Genomic DNA, 25,858 nt, shown 5'->3' on the forward strand with positions numbered 1-25,858 from the left:
GACCAGCCAACTGTGTGTATGATAATCTCCTACATTCAAGTTCAGGTGCAGTCAGCAGTGTTGGACTGGAGCCAGCTGGGAAAGAGGTGGGGGTGGTTTTCAGCCCTCTGTCCTTCTTGCCCTTTCTGTTCTGGACTCAGCCCTCCTTCTCTGGCTTCCTATCCACCTGGACAAGAAATCAAACCTTAATTCGAAAGATCATGCTGAGTGGTGGTGGGTTGAAGGGTTGGGGGCTGGGGAGAGAGTGGCAAAGAGCAGCCACTGGGGGCAAGTGTAACCACTGAGAAGACCAAGCATCATTTTAAAAAAATGTTTATTTATTTATCTATTTTGAGAGAGAGAGAGAGATACAGAGTGAGCAGGGGAGGGACAGAGAGAGAGAGAGAGAGAGAGAATCCCAAGCAGGCTCTACACCATTAGTGTGGAACCTGACATGGTGATGGAACTGACGAACTGTGAGATCATGACCCGAGCTGAAATCAGGAGGCGCTTAACCGACTGAGCCCCCCAGGTGCCCCCCAGGCATCATTTTTATAAACCAATATGAAAGGTCTTACAACAAAGGGCCGGTGGATATGTCATTGGGGTCTGCAGTGATTAGTGCCTGTGGCCCACGGCCTGCCCTTGCACGGCCCATTCATGACACCATGTCAACACGGTGTGCCTAGTTCTCCTCTGGGGAAACTTCAACCTGAGAAATAACCAGGGAGTTTCATTCTCAGGATCCTTTGTATAACAAAGAGCTTTCTGGCAACCTGTGGCTTCCTCGGTGTATTCCAGGGTCAGAGAATCTCCTGGATCTGGGTAAGGTGCAAGCATTGACCTTGAAGTCCTGAGCCAGCCTCCTCACCTGCAGGTACACAGAGGCAAATTCAGCTCCCAGCCCCACCCTGCTCTGCAAACCCTCTGTATTCATTTCCTGGGGTGGCCGGAACAAGACACCCCAGGCTGGGGGGGCTCGCGGTGATGGACACTGGAAATCCAAGATCGAGATGTGGGCCAGGCTGGCTTCTTCCTGGAGTGTAGATGGCTGCCTCCTCGCTGTGTCCCCATGGACTTTCCTCTGAGCACGCATGTAAAGGAAGGTGCCCCTTCCTCTCCTTAGAAGGATGTCAGTCCTATGGATCAACTCCCCCCGCCCCCGCCCCAGCCCAGGACTGCATTCACTTTAGTTACCTCCCGGGAGGCCCCATCCCCAAATACAGTCACACTGGGTTTTAGGGCTTCAACATGGGAATTTGGGGTGCACAACTGAGTCCATAACTTTTTCTTCCTCGACTCTCCTTATGATGCAGGTTTCATGGCAAACTTCCCATTTCCTGATGACTCTTGGAGCTGCTCTTGTGCGTTGTAAGAAGAGGGGTTGATGAGCCTGGTCTCACGGTTTTCCCCTCTATTTTTTTTAAAAGCTCTATTTATTTAAGTAATCTCTATACCCCACATGGGACTTGAACTCAAGACCCCAAGATCGAGAGTAGCATGTTCTTCTGACCGAGCCAGCCAGGCGCCCCACGGTTTTTCCCTCTGATTGTGACATTTGAACCTTTATGCTTCCGTCTGTGGGTCTCGTCCACTGAATGGAGGGAGGTGGGACAGGTGGCCGTCCGGGCAATGGGCTGGCATCAGGCCGTGGCCAAGAACTCAGTGGACCTTGGCAAAGGGGACTCTGGGAGCACCCCCGAGCAGCCACTTCTGAGACTCCCGTTTCTGCCAGGAGCTGGGTTGGGTGCTTTCTCGTGGTTCAGCTGTGGTGGTCACTTCATGTGCTGATTGGAACCCTAAGGCCATGGCCTGCCCGAGTCACGCAGCTGAGGAACCACAGCCAGGCTGGGAATTCTTGCTTGGCTAATGTCAGCACCAGAATTTCCCTTGGAAATCCAGCCAGCGCTGGGCACCCCCATCCTTGTAACCGAATCAAAGTGAGTTTGCTCCTTGGTGAGTCACAAACTGCACCGGGCTGCGTTGTCACAAGAGGAATACTGTTATTTGCAGCAAATGAGGAGACTGTGGGGAGTGGCTTCCAAAGCCACGAGTCCCCCCGAGTGAGGGCGATGGGTTCCTTTTGTTAATGGTTAGATGAATATTTGTCCCCTACAGCCGCCCACGCATGCGCCTCGTGTGCGTGAGATCATGACCTGAGCCGAAATCAAGAGTCAGATGTTTAACCGACTGAGCCCCCCAGGCGCCCCTAGCCACTTGTGCCTCCTCAGTGAAAGAGAGAGAGAGAGGAGAGGGAGAGAGAGAGAGAGGGAGACACTCTCTTCCCCATGACGACAAGCTGGGCTCAAACCCGGTGCAGTCATTGCCCTGGGAGCTGGTTTTATGGAGCACTGGGCAGGCTCCCTATCTGTCAGGGTCAATGAAGATAATAGAAATCAGGTTGAGCAATAAAGAGAGAGGACATTTAATGTGGGGAACTCATGCACGTGTCAGAAGAGCTGGGCTGGTGGCAGCAGGAAGCCGGTGTGTCCCATGCTGGCAGGGGCGGGATTGTTGGAGCGCCATCCCCCCCAACACCTGTAGGAGCCACCGCCCCAGCAGGGAGGGGGAGTCAGGAAGGGGAAGGAGGGGGGCGAGCTTCCAGAGAGAACTCTGCACTCTGGCTGTTGTATCCTGCAAATGCCCTCACCGTGGCTCAGCACAGGGACATTTGTCTCCTGCCCACGGAGCATCCTTGTTCAAGGGGTTTCTCCACCCACGTGTGGGGGCCCAGGGTCCAGGCTCCTTCCATCTTTTGGAAAGATGGAAGTGGAAAGAGAAGTGCCAATGCCCCCACTGGGGAGGTCCTGTGGGGACCCCACCTCTTAGCAGCTACTCAACTCTGTGCAAGGGGGTGCCATGCAGGACAGTGACTACCCCTGTGTCACCTAATTCCCTAGTTCACGGAACTAAAGCTTACGCTTCATCCTCCTGTCCCCCAACCAACCCTCTTTTACTGCCATTATATTATTATCAACACCTTACAGCTTCTTCAGGGCACTTTGGGATCTAAGGGAAGGGAAGGGATGGAGGTGGGTCAGTGGGTCAGAGCCATGGCTGTGTTGTTGGTTCACACCCTCGGGAGCGTCCCGGAAACCTGCCTCTGCACGGAGGGCACGGAGAGACAGACAGACGGACAACTGCAGCAGCTACTTCAGATGGGTGGGTAGCAGGTGTCTGGAGCGAGGGGGCGTACACCCGAGGCTCGTCTTGGGTGCTGCAAGGTGGAGAGGTCTCCACTCTTCCCCCAAATCTTAGAGCTTCTAAAGAGGCCTTAGGGGAGCTCAGTCAGTCCCATGCACCTTACAGACGGTGTCAGCACCAAGTCACTGGGGGCTGAGTCCTGGGGGCAGCGTCTGGGAGCTGGGGGGGGGGGGTGGGGGGATGGATGGGGAGGCTGGTGGGGAGGAGTTTCCAGACGCCAGAGTCCAGCTCCCCCGGGTCAGCCGGGGGTCATGTCCTCCAGATGACCTCCTCCAACGAGCTGGGGGTCAGGCCGTAACCTCTGTGTGCATCTGTGTGTGCCCCGCACCGTGTTTTCGGGGAGCAAGAAGGGCAGGAGTGGACAGCATGAGCCTATCCCAGAAGGTAAGATAAGCCTGAGCCGCTGGGGAGGAGACCTTGGCTGCGGCTCCTTTACAAAGCAAGTGACAGCACCGGGAAGAGTGAACGTGGTCAGGACTGTCGGACTCCAAGTGCAGACCCGTCCGGGGCGCAATGTGGTGAGGCTGTTGTGAGCCTGCCTGTGAGCTGGCAAGAGATGGGTGCTGAAATTGACTTAAAAAATCCTTTCTCGGGGCGCCTGGGGGCTCAGTCGGTGGGCGTCTGACTTTGTCGGCTCAGGTCATGATCTCATGGTTCATGGGTTTGAGCCCCACGTCGGGGTCTCTGCTGTCAGCACAGAACCTGCCTGGGATCCTCTGTCTCCCTCTCTTTCTGCCCTTCCCCCACTCGTGCGTGCGCTTTCTCAAAAAATAAAAAAAAAAACATAAAAAAATAAAATGATGTTCTTTTAAAAAAATAGGCTTCTGGGATAATTGAGTCAATCCCTTTGCTGAAGCCTGCGCCCCTGTTTCCTGTTGCAAAAGCCACTGATGGAACGTTCTCAGCTTGTGAAAATTGCTTTATGAAACGGAGGAACACAAGAGTCGGCTTGCCTGACACTCCTGTGACCACAATGGGGGCAACAGGAACCGGGAGCCTGGGCCTGGGGATGATGGGGCAAGCGCAGGCCAGCTGAATCCCGCAGGCCCGTTAGAAAGACAAGGTGTGCAAGAGTCAGCCTGGGCCCCGGGGGACCCTCAGGCTTGCTGATTCCGGCCTCCTGCTCGGTGAGGGTGCCAGAGAGGCACTTTGCCAAGGGCCCCCTTTGCGGGGGCAGCGGTGATGAAGGACAGACGGGGGAGGGGCTGGCCTTTGTTGTCTCACTGTTGAGGTTTTGGGGTGATGGTGGGGGTGAGAGCTGATGGTCTTGAGATGTCTTTGGTGCAAAAAGGTGATTTTATTAAAGCACGGGGACAGGACCCGAGGGCAGAGAGAGCTGTGCTGGGCTTGGGAGGAGAGACTGGTTCTATACTGTGCAGTTGGGGGAGGGAAAGGCAAAGGGAGGCCTCCAGAAGGACTTTGATGTGCTAAAGAGGACCCATGGGATCCTGGAAGCCCTGTTACTGTCTGGCTATGGCTGTTTTCCCTCTCGGGCAGGGGTTTCTGGAGAAACGTGCTGCTCTGTACTTGCCTCGAGTATCTGTCAATGGGCTACAGGTTATGAAGACATTTAATGTTACCTGCCATTTCCTTCTGCCTGTGTTCCCCACATCACTATGGAGGGGAGGGTGATGCTGGGGTTCCGGGAATGAGTTTGTAGGTTTCCGTGGCTGAGGCTATGGGTAAGATTGCCTTTTTCTTGTAATTTACTAAGATATTTGCAAACTGATGGAGACTCCTGTCCTGCAGGACTGTGGTCTCTTATCAGTTAACTGTTTGTTTTCTTTCTTTTCCTTTGTTCTTGGGCAGCCAGAGTGCCTGAGGAATGTCACACACATCCCCCCTGGGGGGTGGGGGTGCTGGCTTGTGCTTTCCCTCTGCTTGCCTAAGGTTCCCTCATCCTTTCCGTGCCACCCAGGGTTTACGTACAGGCCCTGGGGTTGGGGGAGGCTGATCAGACCCCTGCTCTGCCTGCTGTAGGAAGCATGGGCCCCTTGGGAGAAAAGGGCGAAGTGAGGGGTCACGGAGGAGGATGCACAGCGGCACAGCCGACCTTGAACTTAACCACCCCTCTACTGTGCCTTGGGGAACACCAGTACCGCTCTCCATCTCTTTCCCCCGGATTCTCTGCCAGGGGACCTCCAAAAATGTCCTGGCTAGTTCTGTGATAGCTGGTGCCAGGGGAGGGGAGGACTCATTCCACTGAATTCACATCAGGGCTGGGGGGGCCGCGTCACCTCCAGCACTGCCTCCCGCCCGCTGTCATCACTGGTGTGCGCTCTTGGAAACGTGCGCGGGAAAGGGCTCCGGGGCCGCCTCCGGTAACCCAACCCTCCCAGAATGCAGGGCCGCCCATGAAAAGGCAAGATTTCTCAACAGACGCAGAACAAGAGGGACATTTGATGCCTGCCGTGTGCAGCCACTAGTAATCTGTCTTGCCTCACTTACTTTTGTTGGGATTGACTAATGCTGCCCAGCCTTCCCCCAGCCCCGCAGATATAAGCCCGGGCTCCGGCTGGCTTCCTGACCGCGAGCGGGCATGGGGCCGGCTGGGCGCCAGTTCGGAGCCCTGATCTGGAAGAACTGGCTTTGCAGACTCAGGCACCCGGTGAGTGTGTGCGGGGCACACTTCCCAAGGGTCCCGGGGAAGGGAAGAGTGTGCTGTGAGGACGGAGGGTCCGGGGTGGGGGGCCTGGTGGGCCTGCCCCGCTCTGCAGGGAAGTATGGGAGGGGGGCTGGGTCTCTGGCAGTCAGAACCTGCCCTCAGGGCCAAAATAGCTGAACTGTCACAACCGGCATGAAATCCGGGCGATGAGATCCAGGCTGCGCCCATCTGGCGCGAAAAGGGCTAGCCACCCCCCCCTCAAAATATAAAGGTGGAATTTGAACTGTAATCAGTGTTTTGGGGCATCGGCTCTAAAAATGAAACTGCACATCCCCCTGGTTGAGGGGACAAGGCATGCATAGTATGTTACAGATGCGACCCCACGGCGGGAGGCAGCGGTGTCTGTCACCAGAGCGGGCCTGACACGTCCACTTGGGGCTATTCGATATCACACCTTGAGCCTAATTCTCATCTCTTGGGAACTTTATCCAAATTACATCGCAAGGCGCCTGAGTAGATTGGAATTGCTCAAACCAGGCTTGTGTTAGTGTTACACAAATAGCCTGTAAGTGTGCGGTTTAACGGAGCAGAAATCACCGGCTTATTAGGATGATGACCTCGCCTTTATTTGTAACGCTGCCAGATTGAAATGAACAGCGTCTCAGTGTCGTTTTCAGCAGACGGAGATCGGCCGTCACAGGGTTTCCGATTCTAAGGTCCACACTGAGCACAAGGGTTTCCCTGCTGACGCATTGTTCTGTTTGAAGCCATTCAGTAACTGACACTGAATTTCATTTTGCTAACTTCTCATATCCGGAATATTCCTTCTTTCTCAAAATAGGGTAAATGTCGAAAAAGATGCGTTCTTTCTCATGCAAAGACCTTCAGGATTCAAATGACTTCAGTTGGAAATTTGATTGCACAAGTTATTTATGTTTTTAAGTTTATGTATTCACTCTGAGAATAATAAGTTGGGGAGAGGCAGAGAGAGAGAGAGAGAGAGAGAGAGAGAGAGAGAGAGAATCCCAAGCAGGCTCTGCACTGTCAGCGCAAAGCCCAATGCGGGGCTTGAACTCACAAACCATGAGATCGTGACCTGAACCGAGGACAGACATTCAACGGACTGAGCCACCCAGGCACCCCTGACAGGTTTTAAGATCAGGAGCTAACAAGGAGGCTTCTGCTCTTAACTGATTGTTAGTGCCTTAGTGTTTTTCAGTTCATGAACATCATATTATAATGACATCATTATATCATATATATCATTATATAATATAATCATATTGACTTTGTAAGTCAAAAGTCGAATTTTACTGACATAGAGGTTTTGAGTAACGGAGCCCATTTTCCTGCGGAAGAAATGTCACAGGTGGAAGTTAGTTTCTCAGGCTTTTTGTCTGTTGGCTCAGGGAGGCCGTTTCCAGGATAGTCTAGCCTGTAATGTCAGTTTATACCTAGTCACGGTGACATTCAGATAGACATTCTTCACTCACTCATTCATTTGATGTCGACTCACTGAAGTGTGGTCCTGCACGCTGCCCTTCTTTGCCTCGTGTAGTTATCACCTCACAACCAACATGCCACGTATTTACTGACTTGTCAGCTTGCTCTGGAGCCTGCCTCAGTATCTCAGATCCGTGTGAGCAGGGAACTTTTTCTGATTTGTTCGCCAACGTGTTCTCTAGCACCCAGATGGTATCTGCCCACAATAGGTGTTCGATAAATATTGGTTGCAAGAGTAAAGGAAGAAAGGACTACAATATTTATTGCATCTCCGTTAGATGCTAGATGCTGGGTGTGCCAGACAAATTGTGTCCTGCCCTCAAGTTGCTGTAGCTCAGGGGGCGCCTGGGGGGCTCAGTCGGTGAAGCATCCGACTTCGGCTCAGGTCATGATCTCGTGGTTCGTGGGTTCGAGCCCCGCGTCGGGCGCTGTGCTGACAGCTCGGACAGAGAAAAAGCAGTGAAATATACAAGCACATATTTCATGAGCCTGTTTCTGGGGATAAACCCCACAGCTATCCCTGCACAAGCAGGAAATGACACTTGCGGCAGGCTATTCGGCAACATCACAGGGCGCAGGGAGTGCGGGGTGTGGTGTGGAGAATGGGGAGCCCGCCCTCCTGGGTTCCTAACTGCTCTGCCACTTCCTAGTTCACTTGCGTAGGCACATTTCCCGACCTGGTTCTCCTCCCTGTAAGAAGAGACTGAATGCAAGGATGAAGTGAGTTAGTGCCCACCGTGTGCCCACATATGTGCCCGATATAGGAACAGGAACGTTTTCTTTTTTCTTGTTTTTTTTTTAATGTTCATTTATTTCTTGAGAGAAAGAGAGAGGGAGACAGAGCATAAGGGCGGGGGGGGGGGGGAGGATCAGAGAGAGGGAGACACAGAATCCGAAGCAGGCTCCAGGCTCTGAGCTGTCAGCACAGAGTCCGACACGTGGCTCGAACTCACAGGCTGTGAGATCATGACCTGAGCCGAAGTCAGACACTTAACTGACTGAGCCACCCAGGTGCCCCAGGAATCGTTTTCTTACATGGGCGATGATGGTGGTGCTGGGAGGTCTCAGGTGCTGGAAGGAGGTGGCCTTGGAGACCGAGGATAGGGGAGGGCCCAGGATGGCTCAGCTTCTGCTTGCGCATTGGGGAGCAGTGGCCCCAGGCAGGGAACGTGTTCCCAGCCCTCCGTGCCCACTGCACTGGAAATACTCAGTACAGCCTTGTGCCAGTGGCTCCAAACTGACCTATTTCCAAGCTGCATCCTGGCCCCCAGCCATAGCCCGCGAGTGGTTTGTGCACAGGGCTTCCTGCCTCTGCCAATGGGGTGGGGGGGATCGGTGAAACTGTGGGCTAAGCCCCCGACCCCAGGGAGCAGGCGGCCTCCAACCGTCTGCAGAGTAAATTCGAAGCAGGCGCTCTTTGTGAGGTGATGCAGACCCAAAGTGCAGTGAGCTATCACCTCACACTGCTTCTGTATTTTCTTTAAAGAAAAAAAAAACCTTCATTTCATGATATTTTATTATTGTATCATTCCTTTAGAAAATGTTTGATCGTGGACGCTTGAGACAGAAAATTAGAATAGTGTAGAATGGATGAATAGTACCCTTATATTCATCTTTGTGCTTAGCTCCATAGATTGGTGACTTTCCACTCTTCTTGGGAAAAAATTATTAAAAAAATTTTTTTAATTTTTTTTTTTTTTTTTATTTTTGAGAGCGAGAGAGACATAGTGCGAGCGGGGGGAGGAGCAGAGAGAGAGAGGGAGACACAGAATCCGAAGCAGGCACCAGGCTCCGAGCTGTCAGCGCAGAGCCCCACACGGGGCTCGAACCCACAAACCGTGAGATCATGACCTGAGCGGAAGTCGGACGCTTCACCGACTGAGCCCCCCAGGCACTCCCATGATGTGATATTTTTACATAATTAAAGTCATAGCTTTTTGCTTTTTGCCATCCCTTAACACGGAAGCCCGACATTTTAAAAGTTTCCCTTCGGTCTTTGAATTTAACGGTTTTGTTGCAAACTAGGCGGTCGGTTGGATACACATAAATTCTTAAACCGTGTCTTTACGCTGGACGTTGTTTCCTCCTAGCTCTTACTGTTCCACATGACATCTTTAGACTTGGAGGACGCATCTCTTGCTAGGTCATTTCTCTGCAGTGAGTTTCCCGGATTCTGGGTCGGATGAGGACAGTGCTCTGGGCACGTCCAGAGCAGCTGACGGTGCCCCGGGAGGGGCCCCGCAGGGGCCACTTCGGATCAACCTTGCCAACACTCGCAAATGGCCACTGGCCGCGAGCCTTGCCGCATGAATTTACACACACACCTTTACATTTCATTTTAACTGTAAGTCAATCTGATTCGTTGCCTCTCATGCTAATAATTTAATAGCAGCAAGAAGAAATAAGGAAAGCCAAGCATCTGCTGCTGGGACGTCCTCTTTCTGCACCTTTTGAGGTTTTCCCGTGTTTTTTTAAGACACAGCCTGACCCTTTAGCCTGCACAGGTGGATGGCAGTAGCCCCGCCCCCCACCAGTCCCCGCCCCCACCACCAGTCCCCGCCCCTCAATCCTGGAACAGTGACTGTTCTCTGGGTCTCCTGCCTGTGTTAGAATCTTACTCTCTGCTCTGTGTTTCTAGTTCCTCTCTCCATCGATGAAAAGCGCATGCAAACATTTTGGCTAGCGCAGGGGGATTGGGGCTCACTTTAATATGAGGGCATCATGGTCCTATAAACCCGGGGTCCGCTCCCAGCTGTGGGTCGGAGCGGGCTGACGGAAATCACGAAACCCTACTGGCCACCATTTGACCAGGAACCAGGTTCCACCTGCTGGCCCCACACCCCAGGCCCTCGCTACCCATAAAGCCCCACATTCTCGCTTTCGAGGGCCACACGTGTGGCAGAATGCTCCTAGACACAGGCAAGGGTTACGGGGTCTCCTGGCCTGGCTCCCGGGAAGCCCCAAGACTGTGGTGGCTGTGGTGGGCTCCCCACTGGCACAAAGCCAGACTCCAACACCTCCCCACTCCCCTGGGACAGCCCCAGATAAGCCCACCCCAACCCAGGCCACATTGCTCTGAACCTTCCTCCTGGCCCAATGCCTTGGGGCCTGGTCCTTAAAAACACCATCTGGGAAACCACTTTTCTTCTCTTTAACATTTGAGGAACAGATTTTCAACCTGAGCTTCAACTACTGCAAACCTCAGGGCTTCTGTGTGTATGTGTGTGTGTTTTCCTTGTAGGAGATCTTTCTTCTTCTCTAAGTGATGTCTACTCCCAATGTGGGGCTCGAACTCACAACCCTACCAACTGAGCCAGCCGGGTGCCCCTGCTTTTGTAACATCTTTGAATTTTTGTCCACTAATGAATGTAGGTGCTAACAGCCCAACTTAGTGTCAAAAAATAGTTCCCCTTTGGAAACAACACGCTGGCCGTGATTCTATATTTTTCTGAAATTGCAAGAAATTATAGTTATCAAGCCCCAGGAGTAAAGTAGCCCTTCTTGTTTTTGGAAATTGTTTAGGTCTTTGAGATTGATGCTGGCTGGTTTTGTATAATTACAACACATCCACTATTTGTTTCCAGATTTGCCATAAAGGTCTGTAAGAGTGTTAATTGGAACCAGAGGGTCAAAGGTTAGGAGCTGACCTCTGCTAGGCAGGTTTGAAAAAAGATCAAATGATGGCTCCTGAAAAGATGCTGCACTTACTTAAAAAAATTTCTTTTAATGTTCATTTATTTTTCAGAGAGAGACAGAGAGACAGAGACAGAGACAGAGACAGAGTGTGAGCAGGGGAGGGGCAGAGAGAGAGGAGGAGACACAGAATCTGAAACAGGTTCCAGGCTCTGAGCTGTCAGCACAGAGCCTGATGCGGGGCTCGAACTCACGGACTGTGAGATCATGACCTGAGCCGAAGTCGGACGCTTAACCGACTGAACCACCCAAACACCCCAAAGATGCTTCAGTTCTTGTGTATATTTTTTAAAATAGCGGGGGTAGCGGCACTGGCTGGCTCAGTCTGTGGACCATGCGACTCTTGATTTCGGGGTTGTGGGTTCGAGCCTGTTGGGTGTGGAGGCTCCGTAAAAATAAAATCTTAAAGCAGCAGAATAGCTTCATATTAGAGGAAACAAGAAAGTGCAGGAGTTAAATAGTAACTATATGAACAGACTGATGTTTAGAAAAGCGTTTGTGGAAGGGGTTATGGACAATAATGACCTGTTTGTGGTTTTTGTGGATTGAAAAAGTTAAAGAAAAGTCACCAGCATGGAATGTTGGTGCTGAAAATATTTACCAATATTCTTGCATTGGGTGTACTGAGAAGTCAAAAGTGGGGCCTCTCCTGTCACCTGCAAGGCAGCTGGGATGCATCGGTGCTGGCGCTGGGACCATGTGGATCCTGGGACCGTGTGGATCCTGGGACTGTGTCCATCCTGGGACCGTGTGGATCCTGGGACTGTGTCCATCCTGGGACCGTGTCGATCCTGGGACCCAGCCCCAGTCGGCTCGGGCTGCCTTTGCAAACCCACAGCCTGGGTCGGGACTGCAGACAGACACCGTCTCAGCTCTAAGTCTCCAAGTCTGAAAACAGGAGTCCACAGGGCTAGTCGCTTCTGAGCCTTCTCTGCTTGGCTGTGGACAGTGTCTCCGCCCTGTGTCTTCGCACCTCCCTCCCTCCACATCTGTCTCAGCTCACGTGTGTCCTTTTTTCCGTTTTCTTCTGACGCTCAGTTTTAGTGGGTTGGGGAAAACACATGCCTTTTATATTAAAAGAAAGAGATTATTATAGAGAAGAATTAAAAAAAAACCTGCTTTTTAAAAAAAGTTTATCTATGTATTTTGAGAGAGAGAGAGAGAAGGAAAGACAGTGAGCAGGGGGAGGGCCAGAGAAAGGGTGGCAGAGAGAATTCCAAGCAGGCTCCAGGCCGTCAGCACAGAGCCCGATGTGGGGCTCTATCTCACAAATCATGAGATCATGACCTGAGCTGAAACCAAGAATCTGACGTTTAAAAGACTGGGCCCCCAGGTGCCCCTGCATTGTCATTAAAAGATGAAACAAGTTGCTTCCAGGACTTTCAACTTCTCCTTTTTATGAGGACATGGTCATTTCTGACCCGGGACCGCCGGCCTGACCCCAGCGTGAGGCCCAGCATGACCTCATCTCAACGTAACCAAATCTGCAACGGGCTTGTTTCCAAATCAGGTCGCATTCTGAGGTTCTGGGGGTCCAGACTTGAACATGTGAATCCGGGGAGGAGACAATTCTGCCCCTCACAGGGTGTGTACGTGACCCATCCTGGGGCTCTAACATGTTGGTTCGATGAGACAAACCCTCGCCTTGTGTGGCTTGGGACTTTTAAATGGCACAGCGCTCCCGGGTGGCTTGACCTCTGGTGTCACACTCTGTCCCCTCTCTCAAGGAAGAAGTCCGTCAAACAAAGGAAATTCATCAGACCAGGTGCCCCCAGGGGGCACCTGGGGGGCTCAGTCGGTTAATTGTCTGACTCGAGATTTCTGCTCAGGTCACTATGTCACAGTTTGCCAGTTCGAGGCCTGCGTTGGGCTCTGCGCTGACAGCACAGACCTGCTTGGGATTCTCTGTCTCTTTCTGCCCCTCCCCCCTCAAAAATACATACATAAATATTCAAAGAGAAGGGATGGGTCCCCCTAAGAACGCGTTTCCACCGTCTGCTCAGCATGGAGTGAATCACCACCAGCTGCACGGGCTCCCCTCCAGGCTGGAAGTCTGCAGCCTCTGGGCCGTCTCAGCTACCCGACTTGCCGGCTAGGGGCCCATGTCCCAGCTGAGGCCAGCGGCCTGAATTCCGCGTGTCTGGTCGGCATCAGTGCGGGGACTGGACCAATGACGACGGTGGGCTCCTGGGCACACAGAAATCCCCTGCGGTGGGGCAGTGAGGGAGAGTCCACGCTGGCATTGTCCACTGCCCGTTCACGTCAGGGCCCCAGAACCTTCGACTCAGTGACTCTGGCCCCACAGCATGTCCTCAGGTCTCTCGTGGAAGGACCCGGCCTCTTGAGCCGGGTTTGGGACACAGCCTGGGGCCTCGCTCTCCCAAACGGCTGTCCTGGTGGCGCCAGCCCTGCTCCCTGGTAACCTTGCGCTCAGCAGAACTGACCACCTGTGCGGCTCTGGTAGTTTAGCCATCCCTGTGGTCAGGGCGTTCTCGTTGGCTGCTGGTTCAAAGTGGAGCCTGGCGGGGTGCCCTGAGGGGTGCCTTCTGAGACCTCTGAGAGCAGGTGGCCTCCACCCATGCACCCCTGGAGCTGCAGACCAGGTGATGCTGAGCAAGATGGCGGGGAGGGAGGCAGGGTATCCTCGGGCGGCCGCGGGAGCCTCAGGAGAATCCACGTCCCCCTGCAAAGACCCCTGGACGGCCTCCATGGCTGCTCTTTCCTCTGGCTGGCAGGCTGTCCCTGGCAGGGGTGCTGGGGAGCAGGTGGCCCTGACCCCCGGGGGAAACTGGCTTCACTAAAGGTCACCGAGGGTCACTGAAGGTCATTCAAGTGTGTCTCAGCTTACTCAGAGCAGGGGTCCAGGAAAAGCGGTTCAGAAATTGAATATTGAAACACAAATGTCTTTTTGTATCTTTAGGGGGGGTGCAGGCATGTGTGTAGGCCGCGTGGGTTTCTTTGCCTTTCTCCTGCTCCTACCACGCTGGCCACAGGGCCTTTGCTTTTATTTTGATGGATCTTTTTTTTTTTTTTTCACTTTTTAACGTTTATTCACTTTTTGAGAGATAGAGAGAGACAAAGTGTGAGCGGGGGAGGTGCAGAGAGAGAGGGAGACACAGAATCTGAAGTAGGCTCCAGGCTCCAAGCTGCCAGCACAGAGCTCAAAGCGGGGCTCGAACCCACAGACCAGGAGATCATGACCTGAGCTGAAAAGTCTGATTCTCAACTGACTAACCCTCCCAGGGGCCCCTCATTTTGATGGATCTTAATATGCTTCCAGTTCCTTACCTTCATCTTCCTTTTCTTCCTCATGGTCTCAGCACACATGATGGAGTGGAGCTCAGAGACCACTTCTGAGGGGCAGTGGGCACACCTTCTGCACAGAAAGTGTGTTAGAGTTTTGCTCGCTGTAGATGTTCTTCTGTCCTGCATCAAGGCCCAAGTTGAAGAATGCAAGAAAATCCAGGGGCGCCTGGGTAGCTCAGTAGTTTAGGCATCTGACTTTTGATTTCATCTCGGGTCATGATCTCACAGTTGGTGAGTTCGAGCCCCACACCGAGCCCTGTGCTGACAGCGTGGAACCTACTTGGGATTCTCTCCCTCCGTCTCTGTCTTCCCCTCCCCCACTCTTTCTCTTTCAAAATAAATAAATAAACTCAAAAATAAAAATAAAAATAAAAAAGAATGTCAGAAGATCCAGTCTTTCAAAAGTGTAGAAAACGAACTGGGTTTCAGAAACAAGGCATCCGATTTTTCGGTTCTCAATGTGGTTGTTTGTCAAGGTGGAAAGGAAACAAAAACCCTGTTTACATTGCCTTTCTGCTGAAAATGTTACCAACATATGGGAAGGGAAAATGGCAAGATCCTCAAAAGGCTAGTTCTGGAAGTTTCTATTTAGCATGGTGAATTCATGTGGCTTCCACGAAGAAACAAAAACAAAAGCAACAACAAACAACCAAAAACCAAAAGCAGAATCATCTTCTTTTCCAGAGAGGTGCCCCCTCCCTACTCCGGGATGTGGGTCTTGTTAGGAATCTTGGAGTTTCCCTGTTTTATTTACTTTGGCTCAGATAAGCCTGGGTTTTGGATTACGAGCAAGGTTAAAACAAAATAAAACAAAACCAACCTCCTGGTAACAATAACTCCAGAGACGAAGGGCAAGGGAGACTTCAGGCTTGTTTTGTGAGATTGTATTACAGGCCCAGGCTGTGTCCCGGGGACCATGGAGACTGAGGAGGACATACATTTTGTCACCCTGGGGCCCCGAGATCAGCTCTGCATTTGCCACTCAGCTGTGTCAGTTGCTCTCTCCACATCTGGAGCCCCTTCCTGCCCTGTCTGCCTGTGGCTAAATCAGTGCTCACCCAAGGGAGGGACATCACAGTCCCAGTCCTGGACCAGATAGCAGGGGCTTGTCCCCAGGCTGTGCTCACAGGCACCTGTCACCCTGCAGGTTCCAAGCAAGAGCTCCTGGCAGAGTCTAACCTGTGCACCCGAGGGCCCCCGTTTGAAAACAACCACTCCTTAGGGATGGGGGGGGGTGCGGGGAAGAGGCAAGCAGGCATGTGCATGCCACCCATCCTGACCTCTCCTAGACTTAGGGGCTGTGTGAGGGACACAGGGCTGCTAGGAGGGACTGATGGTGAAAGGTGAGATGGTGTTGTGGCTGCCCTTGGGGGACCTGGGATGTCTTCTCAGCCCTGGCCCTTTCCTGTGTGCTTCCAGTGTCCTGTCTCCCCTGTGCATTGTAACTTCCTCAGGTCCCCCACCCCAGGCCTGTTTGGTCTTCCCCATGCCCCTGCAGGGTAGGACTTCTCATTCCCATTTCTCGGATGAGGGAGGCTGAGAGCAGGGGCCACCTGCCCGGGGCCCGGGGGGCAGCGGTCCCCACCTGGCCCGGCCACCCTGTGCAGAACTCTACCCCTTGCTAGATAAAGGTTTGGTCACCTCCACGTCCCTGCCTGGGGCACTGGGTCATCAAGAGTTGCTGTAATGAGGCATTCTGTTGGAGGGCTTCCCTGTTTGCAGCGGTATGAGAACCATGGCCACAAAGCTCTGTTTGATGCATCATGTCGTACGGAGCATTACCTTGGTGCTGGGCCTGCTGGTGCCTCCCCACCCCAATTATGTTAGAATACGTTCCAAACAGTGGTACATCCAAGCCAAAAGGAGCCCAAACTACTACGCATTGCTGTGGTTTCTGCTACCTGCCGGCCAGCTTTCTTTCAAAAGGGACGTGCAAGTCATGGCTACCAACCGGTGTGTCCAGGGTTGTGTTTTCCCGGCCTGTGTTGGCCTAACTGAGCGCGTGTGTGTGGTCTGTGTGCCCAGACTTCGTACAGGTCTGGTGGCAAGTTAAACTTTCTTTAATCTTCTCTTTTGAGACATCAGCGTAAAAGGGAATATTTTTATATTTATTTATTATTATTATTTTTTTTAAGTTTATTTGAGAGAGAGAATGAGTGTGAGCAGGGGAGGGGCAGAGAGAGAGAGGGAAGGAGTGAGAGAATCCCACACAGGCTCTGCATTGTCAACGCAGAGCCCAACGTGGGGCTTGATCCCAGCAACCGTGAGATCCTGTCTTGAGCTGAAATCAAAAGTTGGATGCTTAACCATCTGAGCCACCCGGGGTTCTCCCAAAGGGAGCATTTTTATCTGTATTTTCCCTTATTTAGATTGTCCATCGGGGCACCGGGCTGGCACAGTCGAGTGGTGCACTCGACTTTTGATCTCGGGATTGTGAGTTTGAGCCCCACTCTGGGGCTATGTGGAGATTACTTAAAAAGAAGATATTTAAAAAATAATAAATTGCCCATCAAATTCTCTTCCAATTTTGTAAGTAGGAGGCTAGTGATTTTCTCCTGTGGTTTACTCATTGAGACCTTAATGCATGGATTTCAAGTACCCGACCCCCACCCCAACAGTTGTTCCTTTTTGTTTGTTTCTGCATTTTTATTGGCCAGGTTTAGTTTGTATATCTTCCAGTATCACCATTGCTTTTTCTTTGTTTTTTAAAATTACTTATTATTATTATTATTATTTTAATGTTTGTTTATTTTCGAGAGAGAGAGAGAGAGACAGAGTGTGAGCAGGGGAGGGGCAGAGAGACAGGGAGACACAGAATCTGAATCAGGCTCCAGGCTCTGAGCTGTCAGCACAGAGTCCAATGCAGGGTTCAAATCCACGAGCCATGAAATCATGACCTGAGCTGAAGTCAGACACTTAACCGACTGAGCCACCCAGGTGCCCCTGTTGTTTTTAATTTTTTAAAAGAATGTTTTCCTATTATGAGAGAGAGAGAGCATGAGCTGGGGAGGGACAGAGAGAGGGAGAGACAGAATCCCAGGCAGACTCTACGTTGCCAGCGTAGAGCCCAATGTGGGGCTCCATCTCATGAACTGTGAGATCATGGCCTGAGCTGAAATCAAGAGTCGGATGCTTAACCAGCTGAGCCATCCAGGAGACCCTGGTTGAGCCTGTTTTGGACACCCTGAATAGCTTCAACATGAATGTTTAGTATGTGAGTGTTGAATAAAAAGCAATTGCTTTTCAATATAAAGCCAAAAAAGTAACAGCACCAAAAAAACAAAAACAAAAACAAAAAAGTAGGAGAGCGAGAGAACTCATCCATTTCTATCTCTCGGCCCCCAGCTAACTCATTGGCCAACATAAAGATTTGCACAGGCTCTCTTAGAGAGGGAATTTTGGACTCTGTTGGAGAGGGGTTTGGAAGTCCCAGGTCAAGGTGGCAATGGATTTAGGCCAACTGGGTGGATGGTTGCTATTTGGTTTTGAGTCAGGCTTTGTTTGGACCCTCTCTTATCGCAGGGTTTACAGCCAGGACCTCATAATACTTCTGGGAAAGTCCCCTCTTCTGAGAGGCTGACATCCAGAGATCCGTGCGCGCCCCAAAGAGACACAATAGAATTTCACGCTCTAGGCAAAGCCCTTTGTTTCCAAAGACCAAGCAGCAGACTAATTACATGCTTTGCTTCAGCTTCCTTGATATTCTAAACTTGTTATGATGTTTTCCTCCATGAGTCTCATGACTACCTTCTTCCTGGTAAGAGCCTCCTTCCTTCTTGATTCATCAGCAATTGTGCTTTTTGTACCGGGGCGTTTGGTTCTTTGTGGTTTTCAGTTGTAACCGAAACCACACACTGCCCGCGTAAGCCTGAGGATTTAAAAATGGGTTTCATTAAGCTCCACTCATAAAACGTTCTGTTCAAGTAAGATGGGGAAGTGTTTATTTCATCCACAGGCCTGAGGTTGATTCAGGTTCCCTTGAAAACTAGTCCAAGGAGACCGGGCAACAGACTGTGCACAACGTGACCTACCTCACTGGTTGGTGGAAGGCTAAAATAACAGATGAGCAGGAGCTTGCAGACGGTCCAGGGCTATGCCGACGAAGGGTGTGAGGACAGGGCCTGGTCGTCTGCACATGTGCATCCCCGGGGGAAACCGCACTCTTGGGATGTGTATGCATACATCTGCTCCATCCTCCCAGGCAGGGACTCGGCCGTGGGTGTTCACTGCTGTTCCTCAGTGCCTGACACTTGCGACCCACTCCCTGATGAATGAATGAATGAATGAATGGATGAATGGATGGATGGATGAGTGCACTTTTTTAAAAAACTTTTTTTATGTTTATTTATTTATTTTTTGAGAGAGAGAGAGAGAGAGAGAGAGGGAGAGAGAGAGAGAATCCCAAACTGGTGCCACACTGTCAGCACGGAGCCCAACGTGGGGCTTGAACCCACAAACCTCAAGATCATGACCTGAGCAGAAATCAAGAGTGGGAGGCTTAATCAACTGAGCCACCCAGGCACCCCTCCCTTTCTTTTAGAGAGAAAGAGAGAGAGAGAGAGTGAGAGCAGAGGAGAGGGGCAGAGAGAGAGAGAATCTTAAGCAGTCTCCACACTGCCAGCACAGGGCCCGACTCGGGGCTCCAACCCACCAACCTGAAGATCATGACTTGAGTTAATATCAAGAGTCACAGACTCCACCCACTGAGCCCCCCAGGAGCCCCTGAGTACACGTATTTTCACTGCTCAGTGGACAGCAATTGAACGATACATTCTCCTGTATTTTTGCATGACTTCCGGTTTCTTTTTTCTCATTCACAAAATAACATAAGCGTTCTTGGACACACATCTTGATTCATGTATGTAATTACCTACCAGCTTGAACCCTTTTAATAGGCTCAAACCAGTGTAATAAAGATAAATTAATATGCTTCAACTTATTATATAGTTGTTGAAATATATGGGTCATAGAATGTGCACCTTCCGCTTTGTTAATGTTGTCGGGCTGTTTTCTAAAGTTCCTGTGGACCCGTGTCCCCACCGATACTTGGTGGTGTCAAAGGTTTTACTTTTTTCTGAACTGGTGGGTGTAAAATGGTATTTTGTTGGGGTTTAATTTGCATCTTCCTAAGTACTTCCTACTGCTGAGACCGAGCACCCTGTCGTGTGTGTTATGGGGTGTTCCTAATTTGCTCCTCTCTGCTCTTATCCTTTGAGTATTTTCTATGGGGTAATCAATCTCCCCACTGATTTGTAGGAATGTGTATATATTCTGGAATGTCAATTACATATGTTGAAACAGATTCTCCAAGTCTGTGGCTGGCTCCTGGGTGGCTCAGTCCATTAAGTGTCCGACTCCGGCTCAGGTCATGATTTCGTGGTTCGTGGGTTTGAGCCCTGCGTCGGACTCTGTGCTGACAGCTTGGAGCCTGGAGCCTGTTTCGGATTCTGTGTCTCCCTCTGTCTCTGCCCTTCCCCTGCTCGTGCGCTGTCTCTTTCTCAAAAATAAACATTAAAAATTTTGTTATATAAATGACACTTCTAAAAAAATAGCTTTTCTGAAGAATAGAGATTTTAATTTTAATATGGCTTAATTTCCCTTTGTTGTTCATGCTTTTTTCTGTCGTGTTTAAGACCGCCAAGACATGAAGAAGGTGCACCATGTATTCTTATAAACATCTTAAAGTTTCTTTTTCTCACTTTTAGAGCTTTGTATAAAATGAGAGCTCAGGATCGGATACCTCCCTGCCTCTGCTCCCCGACTCTGCAGATCACCCATGACCTGGTGGTTTGTTGAGTAGCAACTTTTTCTGCCATTGGTCCGCTGACCACCTTCTTCCTCTATCAGGTTTCCAAATATGCCAAGTTCTGTTCCTGGGCTCTCTTTGCCTCTCCTCAGGTCAGTTTCTGTATCGCTGAACTGACAGTACGCTGTGTCTTCCCATCTTATTTTTATAGGAAGTTTTGATACGTGAGAGGACAAATCCTTTCAAGCCGTTGGTGAAAATTGTCTTGGATATTGACCTTTGATCTCCCGGGTACATTCCCGAACCAGCTCATTAAAATCGACACCTGCCAAATCAAAATGCAACAAGCAAAAACTTGTCGGGATTCCACTGGAATTGCGTTGAGCCCTTGGACTAGCTTGGGTAGAATAAACCCCTTCGTGATATTGACATTGCTTGTGCGTCGCCAACGGCTCTGTTTGTTTACCCGGTTCTCTCTGGTATCTTTCAATAAAGTTTCACAATTTTCTGCATGAAAGAATTGCACGTATTTTGGGTAAATTTTCTTCCCTAGGTGTTTTATACTTTTGTCAAAATTATAAACGGCATCTTATTTAAAAAGTACTATTTCAAAAAAAAGTATTTTCTAAGTGATTCTTACCGGTGTAGGGAATTATTGAGAGACAGGTATTGAATTTTCTTGGATGAAAGTAAATTCGTGATTGCCTTTTTTTCTAAGCTTTTATTTTTGAGTAATCTGTACTCAATGTGGAGCTCTGAGATCAAGAGTCACAAGCTCCACCAACTAAGCCAGCCAGGCGCCCCTCTAATTTTCTCTCTGTGTTTCTATCACTTATTGGTTTCTATTTTCTTGAGGACGTTTAATAAGTTTATAAATGCCTCCAATTATTGCATCTTCTTCTCCTCTCACTTCTTTTATTACGTTGTGATCCTTTCTATATATGATGGTTCTTTTTCTTAAGCCTCTTGTCTGAATCTAAAGATATTTAATCATCTTCTGGTTTCTTGCTCTTGCTGAGTCCCTCGCAAATCTGACCATTCCTTTGACATGGTGTGGCTTTATTTCTTGAATTGCTTTTGAGAACTTTTTTTTGACTTAATTGTGCTGAAGTTTTTGGGTTTTTTAAATAACTTTTTTAATACTTTTGAGAGAGAGAGAGAGAGAGAGAGAGAGACAGAGAGAGACAGGGCACAAGCTGGGGAGGGGCAGAGAGAGAGAGAGAGGCAGACACAGAATCCCAAGCAGGCTCCAGGCTCCGAGCTGTCGGCACAGAGCCTGACATGGGGCTTGAACCCAGGAACTGTGAGATCATGACCTGAGCCGAAGACAGACACTTTGCACTGTGCTGGAGTTTTTAATGTGGATTTATGTTTCCTGGTAAATGTTATATTTCCATTATCAATGAATCTCTGCCATCGTATGTTCTGGAGAATTCTCAGGCATTCGTTATTTAAATATTGCCCTACCTGCCTCTCCTCCATTCCCCTTGAGGGGACTTTCCTTTATAACTAAATCTTACACTTAAAGATTCAACTTATGATTCTCTCTTCTCTTTGATTTATTTTTTGCCACTCTCCTCACCCCAGCTCTCTGGAGATTTCTTTCTGGAAGTCCAGCCATGCAGTAAGAACTGTGTTCTCCTAGCAGGAGTCCTGTAGTTTCTAGCTGATGTGCTACCAGAATCAGAGGTGACATGACTGGGTATTAAACTTTGCCCCATTTTTTATTTTGGCCGGATGTCATTGCCCAGATTTCCCCCTTGGGTTTCATGGACTAGGGCTTCACATAATCAGATGAAAAGAATTCAAAGTCGTACAACAATTTGCCCCAAAATGGTTGGAGTGAATAAAACACTGGTTGGAGGGGCGCCCAGGTGGCTCAGTCGGTTAAGAGTCTGACTCTTGATCTTGGCTCAGGTTAATAAATGATCTGTGTTCTTTACGATTGAGAATATTCGTATGTTGCTTTTCATTTAAGGGCCATTTAGGTTGGTTATCATATTTTTATCACACTTTCTTTCTCTTTGAACTTTGTAAATACTGATGCGTCGGCATCCAGCACTGAATGTTGCGAAGATATATTTGAGGCTGGACTGATTTTTCCCCCTCCTTTCAGTGAGTTGCTTTTTTTCTCCCCTTCTGGAGACCTGTGCTAATCTTCCTTTATCTTTGGGGCTCGATAGCCATAGCTCAGCTACAGCTTATCTTTCCCCCCTGAAATACAACATATTCTTTTGGTCTTTAGAACAACTCTTCTCTATTTCCGGGAAGTTCTGTGTTCTATCTCTGAGCATGTTTTTTGTTGTATTTGTTGGATGCTTTTCTGTGTTTATGGTTCTGCCTTTAAAAATGTTTTAAAGAAAATCCCCGTTGTGATCTCAGACTGTTCCTCTGATGCAGAAATTCAAATTCAACCAGCGACTACTCTCTGTGTAGTTTCTAGGTCTAAATTTTGGATTTCCACAATAATCATTCTGTTATTGTTGTGTTTTCCCTACATCTGCAACCTCTCTTTTTCATTTACCATCTTTTTTTTTCTTTTGAGCTCTTTTTTCCGAAAGTTTGCTCTTACTAAATTCTTTTTCTTTACAAAGCTATTGTAAAGAAATTTCATGTTCTTTGGGTTGTTTCTTTTCCAGTCGTGCTTTATGACTTTGGTTTGTGTGTTTGGGTGATTCCTCCAGAATGCTTAGACAGCTGTTTTGCACTTTTAATCTGATTCGTTCTGGGAGGGCTCAGCCGGGTGTTGTGTTTGTTCTCGACTCTCTTGTCGATAGATCTGAGACCAGTCTGATTTCTCCTTCAAACCCCAGTGTGGTCCCTGAGCTTACCCTATATATGCTGATTGCCAATGGCAGGGGGGGTGGTGGGGATGAGGGAGGACTCACATCCCCATGGGAGGAGATGCAGACATTATTACCCTGGCTGGGCTCTGGGCTCTGTGCTCCGCTTTGGAATTTTCTCCAGTGTTTTATTTTTATAGTTTTCATTTAAAGTTTTTTTTTTTTAATTTTTCATTTATTTTGAGAGAGAGAGATAGGGTGTAAACAGGGGAGGGGCAAACAGAGAGAAGGAGAGAGAGAATCCCAAGCAGGCTCTGCTGTCAGGACAGACCCCCATCCGGGGCTCGATCTCACGAACCGTGAGATCATGACCTGAGCCGAGATCAAGAGTCAGATGCTTAACCGACTGAGCCCCCCGGGTTCCCCTTCGTCCAGCATTTTATAGCATACTCACTCCATCCGATTTCGGGGAAGTTGTTCTCCAACAGACTCGGACTCATTGCTCACTTCTCCGTGTTTCGTTTATTGCTCGCAGCTTTCTCTGACTCCTGCGGGAAGAAGGAGGGAGGTGATGCCTTCAGGGCTCTCACCCCGCAGATGCGGGCGCTGGGGAGGCCCCCCAGGATGACAGGTTTGGAGCTGCTGGGCTGAGTTAGGACTGAACTTGCTCGATCTGCTCTAGAGACCTGTTTCTTGGCATTTTTGTGGCTTTCATCTTATATAAAGACAAGTTGGCTCTCTTTCTCCTCTACCTTCTTTTCTTTGTCTCGTCTCATTCTGTCTGGAAGAAGAAAAAGTCTGTAAGGAGACACCAATGTTTTACCCGAGAGCCGTTGACGTATGTATTTCTGTGTGTGTGCTGTGAAGGTCTCCGCCAAATGCTGCTGCGTCTCAGCTGTGTTTTTAGGAACCAAGGAGGGGCACCCATTGAGGTCATGGGGAGGGCGACTGTGGAATCTGGGGTGCAGAACTGAATACTTTTTCCATTCCCTGGTGGGAGCTCCCCGCTTGGGACCCTGCTGTGTGGGCGCCTGATCCAGTGGCTGCTGTTTTGTGAGCCCAGGTGATTCTCCCAGCTGATTCTTTTTTTCTTTTCTTTCTTTCTTTTTTAATGTTTATTTATTTTTGAGAGAGCACAAGCAGGGGAGGGGTAGAGACAGAGGGGGACAGAGGTTCCAAAACAGGTTCTGTGCTGACAGCAAAAAACCCGATGCGGGGCTCGAACTCACGAACTGCGAGATCATGACCTGAGCCAAAGTCGGATGCCCAGCTGACTGAGCCCCCCAGGTGCTCCAAGCTGATTAATTTCTTGAGAGCACAGCATCTTGTAGCATCTGCTCCGGGCTGCCTTAGGGGGGACAGCATGGGTGCTGTCTGTTCTCGGCCCTTCCAGTGCGGGGAAGCCCCTCGTGGGGGGCCCACGGTGTGGGCGATGGGGGGAAGCATTCCCAGTTAGCAGGGAGGGGATCAAAAATGTCAGGTAAGACTCCAGGACAATGAGGACACATGAGAAGGAAACCAGGGTACAAAAATATGATGAGAAAGAGCCTCTGAGCGCCTCTGGGAGAGAGTCTTGTGAAAGGAGGTGATTCACTGGCTCACAATGGGCAGTGACACAGCAGAACTGGGTGTTTCGATACTTGTCTTCTGAACGGAGTTATTTCACATTCGAACAATGGGAGATTTCCCCCCTACCTGTGCTTTTTGGAGCAGCTGGTGATTAGCTTACAAATAAAAAACTAACGTACTATTTTCTTTAACGTTTATTTATTTTTGAGAGAGAGAGAGAGAGCAGGGGAGGGTCAGAGAGAGAGAGAGAGAGAGACATAGGCTGCACAGAGTCTGCACAGAGCCTGACTTGGGGCTCGAACTCACGAACCATGAGATCATGACCTGAGCCGAAGTCGGATGCTTAACTGACTCAACCACCCAGGCGCCCCCTGAGATACTATTTTTTAAAGTGTAACTGGGGTTCTGTTTCAGTTAAAGATCTTTAAGAAACTGCTAGATTATACGATGTAGAGTTTTGCTTTTTTAACGATGTTATTTCCATTTGAAACTGGAGATTTTCCACTGAAGTGAGGACTGGACAGGTAAATTCTTATAGCTTCACAGCTGCCACTGCCAATTTTAGTTTGGCCATGATAAGGGTCCCTTGAATGATGATCATTCATTCATTATGTGTAGGAACAAGAATCCAGATGCTATAAATAAAAAGATTGATGAACTGATTGCATCAAAGATTTTGACAATTAAAAGGCAAATAAGACACTGGAGAAAATAATTGCTTAAATACTTTAAGCCGACAAAGGACCAATGAAGAAATTCCTTAACTCAAAAAGAAAATAGGAGACAATGATGTGCAGACCAGTAAAAAAAAAAAAAAAAAAAAAAAAAAAAAAGCAGACAGAAAGAAAAAAAGTACATAAAGTGGGTTTTAAAATAGTAAGATGCCCTCTTTTCTTTAAGAATTTTTTTTTAATATTTTTAAGTTTATTTTTGAGAGAGACAGACAGACAGACAGACCACAAGCAGGGGAGGGGCAGAGAGAGAGGGAGACACAAAATCCAAAGCAGATTCCAGGCTCTGAGTTGTCAGCACAGAGCCTGACTCGGGGCTTGAACTCATGAACTGTGAGATCATGACCTGAGCTGAAGTTGGATGCTTAACCGACTGAGCCACCCAGGTGTCCACTCTTTTTAAGTTAATTTATTTCTTTTGTGGAGGGGGGAGGGGCAGAGAGAGAGGAAAAGAAAATCCCAAGCAGGCTCCACACTCTCAGTGCAGAGCCAAATGCGGGGCTCAAACCCACAAACCGCGAGATCATGACCTGAGTCCAAATCAAGAGTCAGACCAACTGAGCCACCCAGGCACCCCAGTAAGACATCCATCCTCTTTAGTGTAAAACCGCGTATCCTCCTATCCTGATAGAGTGTAAATTTCTGTTTGTGCATTATTGAATGCCTAGCCTGTTTTGTGTCTGACCGTACACTTTTGTATCATATATATATGTATAAATGTATATATATATATATATAT

The 25,858-nt window shown here is 49.4% G+C and overlaps 1 protein-coding gene across 1 annotated transcript in view; it reads left to right on the forward strand.

Moving 5' to 3' along the window:
* Window positions 1-5,722: 5,722 nt before the first annotated feature.
* Window positions 5,723-25,858, forward strand: part of ABCA13 (ATP binding cassette subfamily A member 13) — a 396,309-nt gene continuing 376,173 nt past the window's right edge. Inside the window, exon 1 of the mRNA XM_019450998.2 lies at window positions 5,723-5,791. Coding sequence (XP_019306543.2) covers window positions 5,723-5,791 — 69 coding nt within the window. The remainder of the gene's footprint in view (window positions 5,792-25,858) is intronic.

The sequence above is a fragment of the Panthera pardus genome, unplaced genomic scaffold (genome assembly GCF_024362965.1).
Source record: "Panthera pardus isolate Hobbes unplaced genomic scaffold, ASM2436296v1 HiC_scaffold_8, whole genome shotgun sequence".
Classification (NCBI taxonomy): Eukaryota; Metazoa; Chordata; class Mammalia; order Carnivora; family Felidae; genus Panthera; species Panthera pardus.